Source organism: Elephantulus edwardii, unplaced genomic scaffold (genome assembly GCF_000299155.1).
Source record: "Elephantulus edwardii isolate Elephantulus edwardi_28Jun2011 unplaced genomic scaffold, EleEdw1.0 scaffold00057, whole genome shotgun sequence".
Taxonomy (NCBI): Eukaryota; Metazoa; Chordata; class Mammalia; order Macroscelidea; family Macroscelididae; genus Elephantulus; species Elephantulus edwardii.
This window is the reverse complement of record NW_006399807.1, coordinates 6,657,952-6,667,327: the sequence shown is the minus strand read 5'-3', so window position 1 is coordinate 6,667,327 and position 9,376 is coordinate 6,657,952. Positions and strand designations below refer to the sequence as shown.

The following is a 9,376-nucleotide window of genomic DNA, read 5'->3' as shown; positions in this document are numbered from 1 at the left end:
ATCTCTATTTGCAACTTTTTGAGAAAGCGCCATACAGCCTTCCATAGTGACTGCACCATTTTACAGTCCCACCAACAGTGAATAAGAGTTCCAGCTTCTCCACAACCTCACCAGCATTTTTGATGATCCCTCTGTGGTATATCAAAAGATTCTGTACTGGGATCTTGTGCAAATATGCTTTGTTTCAAGGGTTCTTATGATGGTGGTGGTAGTGGTGCTTATATGAGTCGGAATCAACTCATAGCTGACCCTCCAGTGGTTTTTCAGAGATTTTATGTATTCATCCAAAATAAAATTTTTATTTTATAGTGGTCTACTTAGAACGTGTGTGTGTATGTGTGTGTATATATATATGTTGTTTTTCACACTGGATCTTTCCCATTTCCTTTACCCACCCCTCCCTCCACCCATCAAATTGTGTGACCCTGTGATTAACCCCCCTCACCCCTCACACTTCTCACTGGTCACCCCCACCCATCTTCCCCCTTCTCCCTCCCTCCCTTGGATCCTCATGCACATTCCACAATAATGGTCAGAGGAATTTTAAATGCAGGGAAGATTGCCCACCCATCTCCTACAGAGCAACTGGTGAGTTTAAACTGTTTGCCTTTGAGATTGCAGTACAGCTTTTTAACCACTAGGCCATCAAAGAGAATGATAAAATAAGGCAGGAAAAATCTCACAAGGCCTTCAGTAAACTTGAATTCTCTGTGAGGGTTGTATTCTTTAAATAGTCTCAGGCGGCCAGTTGCCGCTCTCTAATTTTTTACTTCTGACTGGCTCAGGACAGGGGAGGGTTCAGAGCTGCTGTAGGTAGGGTCGCTATAATCGCAGGTACTAATGGCACATAACAACAATAACATACTATGACAGGCTTGGAAGCAGGAGTCGCATCCACTTCCTAAACAACATGCCTCTGGAAACTCGATGAACTTTGATAAATGTCTATAGTTGTAGAGGGGCTTCAGGCCTTTTGTTCATAGGGTCGCTATGAGTTGTGCTCTACTCAAAGGTAATCAACAACAACTATTATTATTTATTTTTTTCTTTTAAAAAAGCAATGTAAAGCTTTCTACTGTAGGAGTTAGCAGTAACAGTTGTCAAGGAGATGATTTCCAAAAGAGATTCAGGGCCCTCTTTGAGTAAGAACTAGAAAGTTCTGACTTGGATGTATAAGAAAGACACCAGTAATAGACATTGAATGGGTCAGGACAAACTGACACCCTTCTTTATCTTACAGAAGAATTTATATCTCCTTTGCCATCAAAGAGAGTGGCGTTTACACAGCTGATGGTGCATTCCTGCTAATGGATGTATGGTGATCTTTGGCCATCTTGTTTGTCTTTTCCTTGAGTCTGTTGTTTAGCCCCATTCCTTGAGAGTCTGTTTTTATTGTCATATAGCTGCATTCCTTGAGGTTCGATATCTATTATTATATTGCCACAGTCTTTGTCAAAACCAGTTCTGTTTAATCTCCTTCATCAGCATCAGCATTTCCTTTGCCATTCCTTTCAGCAGTCACAGATTACTTCCTCTTTACTCATCGCTACCCTGAAGTGAGAACAGAACAGCATTTCAGTATTGCTAGTTTAATATTTCTTAATGTTTGAAATGTTACACATAGATTCACCAGTTTATTCATATACTTCTCTAGGGCCTGGTTCCCCTCTTGCATTATAGAAACAAAGCTGAACTAAGCCACTCATGGTTGATTACACTTAAAAACTTTCATATTAATCACATGCAACTAATTCAATATGGGAGAATTTATATTTGTTTCAAGGACTGATGTCTGTTTTCCTCTTAGTTTGTTTCTTTCGTGTATCTATATAACTGGGCCAGATATTGTTGGAAAATTGTTTTTGTAAGCTTGGAATCAGGGAGAGAGAAAAGAAATTTTTGGTTTAAAAGCCAATTTGGTTCAGAGACTATTTGAACATATACATCCTTTCTGAAAGGATGTATTTCCTCAGTAACTGAAATGTTTACTTAAAATTCACTAACTTCACTGGGGTTGAGGAAAGACAGAAGGAGGGGAGAATGATATATACTGCATTGAAACAGATGAGGGAGAGAACTGTTTAAAAGGGATATATGATTGGGTATTATTGTCATTACAGAAGTCCAGAATGAAGGCTGCACAGAGGAGTGGATTTGGGGGGAGGGATTGTATAACAATGAGAGTTTTTCTTTTCAAGGAAAGGAGTGAATTGGGGGGAATGGAGTGGGTGGGAGAAATGTGCAACAATGAATGACTAGATACCCTAAGTCTCTGTAAACTTTCATTAAAATTAATTAAAAAAAATCACTAAGTTCCCCCCTTAAAAGTAAGTGCCATAAAGTTGGAGAATGGGTAATATACTGTTGTTCTTGGTAATGTGTATATAATCAGTGATTCAAAGTGCTTTTCTACTCCTGAATTGTGTAAATATACAGAGAAGTACAGGCAACACTATCAAACTATTCTTTCTTACATTTCACATGGAGTTCATATATCTACTTCTATCTCTTCTTGAGGTTAATACTTGTGTTAATCTCTTTTGCCCTTTCATTTTGCTTCTGGTCAGCCTTACTGATTGTCCCTTTTATTAAGAGAGTGTTGTTTTCTATGGTTATGTTGAGCTGTAATCATTACTGAATGCTTTGAACTTCAGTAAGTGCTTCAAGATCTGTTCACTTTCAAACATCAAGGTTGTGTCATCCACTTGTTGTTGTTATTGTTTTGTGCCGTTGAGTTGTTTGCGACTCATAGCAACCCTATGTACAACAGCCCTAAACCGTGCTCTATCCTGTGCCAATCTCATTGCCTCTGACACACCCATCCTGATTACCCCAGTCACTGAATCAGTCCACCTCATAGAGGGTCTTCCCCTCCTGCGCTGTCCCTCTACTCTACCCAGCATGATGTCCCTCTCTAAAGACCTGTCTCTCCTTACAACATGTCCAAAGTATGTCAGACGAAGCCCTAGAATCCTTGCCTCCAAGGAGCAGCCTGGTTTAACCCTCTCTAGGATGAATCTGTTTGTTTTCTTGGCAGTCCATGGTACATTCAATACTCTTCTCCAGCACCACAGCTCAAAGGCATCAATTCTCCTTCTATCCTCCTTAGTCATTGTACAACTCTCTGACGCATAACAAGTGATTGCAAAGACCATGGCCTGTATCAGGCGCACCTTAGTCTCCAGAGGGACACCGTTGCTCTTGAGTACTTTAGAGAGGTCCCTAACTGCAGACTTTGCCATCGCAATGCGTTTTTTTTTTTTTTATTTCCTGGCTACTGTGAAAATTGTTAATGAATCTTCCTCCAATACCATTCCCAGAGTGTCTTTATCCTTAATAAGTTGTAGAGGCCAAACCTGGAAATGGTATTTGAAAAGATAATTGATTGATGAATGATGAGCTAGAAAATCGTTGTCCCTGGTTTTAACATACTACTTTTCTGTGGTGAATTAAAATAATTTATAGATGCATTTGAGTGTTGATGAAGAATATTGGAAGTGCCATGAATTGCCAAAAGAACAAACAAATCTGTTTTAGAAAACGTGCAGCCTGAGTGCTCCTTAGAAGCAAAGACAGAGTTAGTCTCACATAATTTGGTCATATTATCTGGAGGGACCAGTCCTAAGAGAAGGATATCATGCTCGGAGAAGTAGAGTGTCAATGAGAGCATGGAAAACCATCAGTGAGGCGAATTGATGCAATGACTGCAACAGTGGACGCAGCATAGCAGAGATTGTTATAGAGAATGGTGTAGGATTGGACTGGTTTTTATCCTGTTGTACATATGGTCACTATGAGTTGGAATTGATTTTAAGGCATCTAACAATAACAACAACAACAACAACAACAACAACAAATGGCCAACAGGCACATGAAGAAATGTTCAAAATCCCTAGCTCTGAGAGAGATGGAAATCAAAACAACTATGAGATATCTCACCCTAGTCAGAATAACAAAATTTTATAGAATAGCAAAGAACAAATGCAGGCGAGGTTGTGGAGAAACTGGAACCCTTATTCTCTGTTAGTGGGAGTGTAAAATGGTGCAACCACCATAGAAGGTGGTATGGCATAGAGATACAATTTGACTCAGCAATTCCACTACTGGGACTTTACCCCAAAGAGACCATAACTGACATCCAAGTAGATATATGCACACCCATGTTTATCGCAGCTTTGTTCACAATAGTAAGGAGTTGGAAACAACCTAAGTGCCTATCAACAAACGAATGGATAGAGCAGCTGTGGTATATTCACACAATGGAATACTATGCTGCATTGAAAAACAAGGAACTCGTGTAATATTATTCAAAATGGGTGACTCTGGAGGACGACATTATGCTGAGTGAAGTATCTTAGTCACAAAAGGACAAATACTGCATGGTGCCACTGTTGTAAAGCAGGACTGACCTCGGGGTTGGGAGGAGACTGAGAAGGATGGGTTGAATAATGTATACTGCATTGAAACAGGTGAGGGAGAAAACTTTTTAAGAGGAAAATTATTAGGTATTTTTGTCATCACTTGAGTCCAGAGCGAAGGCTGTATAGTGGAGTGGACCTGGGGGGAGGGATTGTAAAACAATGAAAGAATTTTACTTTTCAAAGAGAGGAGCAAACTGGGGGGGAGGGGTGGGCAGGGAGAAAAGTGCAACAATTAATGAATGGAAATCCAAAATGTCTGTAAATGTTCATTAAAATAAATAAAAAATCCCTTAATGACAAACTGTGTTAGGCTAGTTGTATAACTCCTTTCGAGATTGTTTCTGTCATTGTATATATACAAGCATATGAACACATGATACATATTTTCTACATATAGTGCTCATTTGTTAAAGCTTTATAATTTATTTTGAAGTTTAATCAAGTCTTTGTTCATTAATTTGCGTGGGAAAGCAAGACTGCTATTAGACGTAATAAGCTTTTCCCTTTTCTAGATATAATACTGCTGTTTATTTTATTTTCATTTAATGTGCCAATTGTTTTTATTTTTAGAAGCTAGACAGTATATTCTAGTTATAGATTGAATGTGTTCAAGTGTATGGCAGTTAGGTTTATGTGTAATTTTCCATTTTACCTAAAGGAACGGAAGGAGGAAATTGCTACTATGGAGAGCATCAACAATGGCAAGTCCATCTTTGAGGCCAGGTGGGATGTCGATACTTCGTGGCAGTGCCTGGAGTACTTTGCAGGCTTGGCTGCTTCATTGGCTGGTAAGAGTTTGCCTAGCACTCAGTGAGCAGCTGACAAGGAAGCAGAAGAGCAGAGCCTAGGGGGAAAGGACACAGATTTGGGAATTAAGGCTGTTTTCATTTGGGGTCATCACTTTCTGCATGGTTGGATCTGGCACTTACTGTGTGTTTCATTATCTTAGGAGGTAGTAATCCCTAGGTTTTTGGATTGCTATAGGATTACATGACATTGTAAAGTACTTACATGGTACTTGAGCTCTAAGCCAAGCTATTGAAAAGCCAGTTCTTAAGAATCAGTAGGCCATATTTATCAGTTTTACCTGTTCAGCCAAAAATTCTCTGTAACTACTTACAAAGTTTGAGCTCTGGTGGCTTAGTCTGTAGGGAGATGCGCTGCTATCCACCAGCTGCTTTGTAGGATAAAGATTGGCAGTCTCCTTCCATGTGACTTGCTAGCCTCAGAAAATCCTATGGAGCTCAGCTATGAGTCTGTTTTAACTTGATGGCAGTAGAGAGAGTGAGATTTGCAACATTTATAACAATTTTTTTATTGACTGCTTGGTAAGATCCATATGGGAAGCCAGGATTCTGAGATTTTTGGGGCCCTCAATTCCTTGTGTCTGCCCCTCTCTCTTCTCCTCACTTCCTCCCACTCCTTAGTCTCCACATCTCATTTCCCTATTTGCCACTTCTTCTCCCCCTTCCCTCCGACCTTTTGCCTTTCAAGATTTCTTTGTTTTTGCTCCATAGGTTTTATGTCAGTTATTTCAAAGAGCTTTTAAATGAGAACCTATGTCAGTTTGATCAGAATATTATCTTCTGTTTAGTATAATATTCCATAAAAAGCCCTGGTGACATAGTAGTTAAAAGTACTTGACTGCTATTTGAAAAGACAGCAGAACCTGCAGCAACTCTGAGGGAAAATAACCAGAGTATGTTCCTTTTAAAGATTTGCAGCAGCCTGGAGAATACTGTGAAGCATTTCTCCTCCGTCCTGTGGGGTTCACTGATTAAGGCTCAACTAGACAGCAGTGGGTTTGGTTTTATGTCTAGCATGACTGGAGCAGCATGTCAACAAAGAACTGCCAGATGTGCAGGCTGGGTTTAGAAGAGGCTGTGGTATATTATATTATAGCTAGTATTATATATAGCTAATGTTAGATGAGGGGGACCTGAAGTGCTTGCTGCAGAGGGTCAGGGACTGCAGCCTTCAGTATGGATGGAAGCTCAATGTCAAGAAGACAAAGATTCTCACCACTGGACCAGTTGGCAGCATCAGGATAGATGGTGAAGAGATTGAGATTGTGCACAGCTTTAGTTTGCTTGGCTACACAGTCAACACTCTTGGCACCAGCAGGCAGGAAATTAAAAGACGTATTGTGATGGGAAAGTCTGCTGTTAGGGACCTCTCCAGGGTACTGAAGAGCAGTGGTGTCTCTCTGGAGACTAAGGTGCGCCTGATACAGGCCATGGTCTTTGCAATCACTTCTTATACATCAGAGAGTTGGACAATGACTAGGGAGGATAGAAGGAGAATTGATGCCTTTGAGCTGTGGTGCTGGAGAAGATTATTAAATGTACCATGAACTGCCAGTAAAACAAACAGATTCATCCTAGAGAGGGTTAAACCAGGGTGCTCCTTGGAGGCAAGGATTCTGGGGCTTTGTCTGACATACTTTGGACATGTTGTAAGGAGGGACAGGTCCTTGGAGAAGACATCATGCTTGGGAGGGTGGAGGGCAGGCGCAGGAGGGGAAGACCCTCTGTGAGGTGGATTGATTCAGTGACTGGGGTAATCGGGATGGGTGTGTCACAGGCAGTGTGATTGGCACAGGATGGAGCAGGGTTTAGGGCTGTTGTACATAGGGTCACTATGAGTCACAAGTGACTCCACGGCACATAACAACAACAACAATGTTAGATGGAGCTTGGCTGAAAATAGTAGCAGAAGAATGTTTGTATTTCATTGACTATGCAGAGGTGTTTTACTGTGTGGATCACAACAAACTGTGGCTGACTTTAGTGTTTTAAAAATTAGTTTTGAAAAAAAATGTTGGTTTTGGTAGTTTGCCTTCCATTTGTCCATTTTATTTAAGTTATGTAATCTCTGTAAATTTTCAGAGAATCAAATTATGTTGGATGACCATAGGTTTGAATGGTATACTTCTGTTTGTGAGAGGTAATGGTTGGCTAATGGAAGAATGACAAATGAATAAGAGAGTGGAAATAGAGGTGAGCCTAGTATATTGGAAATAGGATGCTGGTATAACAGGAATGTAACATAAGTACAAATGTTGGAGAATTTGGAGAAAACCAAACTGTGACTACTTTCCTGTTTTCCTTAGGTGAATATGTTGCGCTCTCCAATGGATCCTTTGGTTATACCAGAAGAGAACCACTTGGAGTATGTGTGGGAATAGGAGCGTGGAACTACCCTTTTCAGATTGCCTGTTGGAAGTCTGCTCCAGCTCTAGCTTGTGGTAAGAATAAATTATTCCTTCCCTTATAAGTCAGCTGCTTCATCCCCTTTACATGTACACGTACACCCCACTGCAAATCAGAAAGGACGAAAGGCTGTGCACTGGAACCTGCAAAGCTTCAGAGGGCATGGTTTTTTCTTGCCCTAGCCCTTGAGGGCTGAGTCTAGGTGGCATACACAGATCATATTTATACAATTCCTATTCTTAGATATATATTCTTGGAAAATAAGGTTTCTTTTAGAACTGGACACCTTATTTTTATTGTCAAATGATTTTGATTTCTGCTACTTCTAAGTTTTGTTTTCTTCTTGGGCTAAGAGTTTCTATATACTAAGTAGCATTTAAGTGTTAGACTGAATTTAAGAAACAGAAGAGAAGATCAGTTTCCTCTCTTTGTGTCATCAAGAGAAATCTTAAGAAAGGTATTTGTTAGAGCTGCTCTAGCTTGAGTGACTTAATTGTTTTCTCTTAACTATGTAAAAAGAAGAATCTGGGAAGAGATGATGTGACTCAGAGAAAACAGTAATGTTAAAGCATTTCTGTTAGGATACTGTGTTAAAAGAAAGCGGTTTTGTTATTACTACTTTGTGTTCTTGCTTTATCATTTTCTTTGTTAGAGGCAGCTCTGATAGAATAGAACTGATGTCAGAATTAAGTCGACTCCTCAATTCACCTTTCTGGTCATTTTCAACTTCTAGAAAAATAAAACTAATCATACCTACTTCATATTACTGGTATTAGTATAAAATGGGATAATGTATGTGAAAAGGCCTAGATATGCAAGTGTAAGGTGTTACGGTTGAGATTGGACAAGTGTGTTTGGGATCTATGTAATAAGAGACATCAAGAGGTGGAGAATGAGATGTATTTACTTACTTATAGCACTCTTGAAGATTTGATGAGAGAGCAGGAAGCAAATGAAATTCTTCTTGAGCACCTTATAATCCTGCCCCCAAAGGATCACTATATTAAGAAGTCTTATGATGTTTATGTCTTGCCTTTATGCAGGTAACGCCATGATCTTTAAACCATCTCCCTTCACTCCTGTTTCTGCATTACTGTTGGCTGAAATCTATACTGAGGCTGGTGTCCCTCCAGGGCTCTTCAATGTGGTGCAAGGAGGGTCTGTCACAGGCCAGCTTCTGTGCCAGCATCGTGATGTGGCCAAAGTCTCCTTCACGGGAAGTGTGCCTACCGGCTCAAAGGTGAAGATGTTGGCAATATTGGTTCACATGAATGGCTATCTGGAGTGGGCAATGCCAATACTACCGAGAGCATATGTTGGAGGCTTAACTTTTGATTAGTTAGCTTGCATTGGGAAGGAGGCAGTGAATATTATTGGATAAAGATGTGAGATTTTAAAAGGGTGAAGTGAGCATAATTGGTGCGTTTGGAACAGTAGATTTGTGTTAGGTCAATCTGGGATAGAAATCATCTGTTCTTGCCTATGTATATTAGAGGGCAAGCAGCCTCTTTTGTTTGGGGACCTAAATCAGGGTTAGCAACCCTCTCAAAAGAGCATTTTCGTAATTGAGAGAGCAAGGAATTTATATTGCTTAAAATTACTTGTTGTTGTTGTTGTTATGTGCCGTCGAGTCGCTTGCGACTCATAGCGACCCTATGTACAACAGCCCTAAACCCTACTCTATGCTGTGCCAATCGCACTATCTCTGACACTCCCATCTCGATTATCCCAGTCACTGAATCA

At 40.2% G+C, this 9,376-nt stretch overlaps 1 protein-coding gene across 1 annotated transcript in view; it reads left to right on the top strand.

Annotated features, from left to right (window-relative positions):
• The window catches only part of ALDH9A1 (aldehyde dehydrogenase 9 family, member A1), a 59,856-nt gene that overhangs the window by 23,469 nt on the left and 27,011 nt on the right, over positions 1-9,376 (top strand). Inside the window, exons 3-5 of the mRNA XM_006887378.1 lie at positions 5,080-5,209; positions 7,534-7,668; positions 8,677-8,873. Of these exons, the coding sequence (XP_006887440.1) occupies positions 5,080-5,209; positions 7,534-7,668; positions 8,677-8,873 (462 nt within the window). The remainder of the gene's footprint in view (positions 1-5,079; positions 5,210-7,533; positions 7,669-8,676; positions 8,874-9,376) is intronic.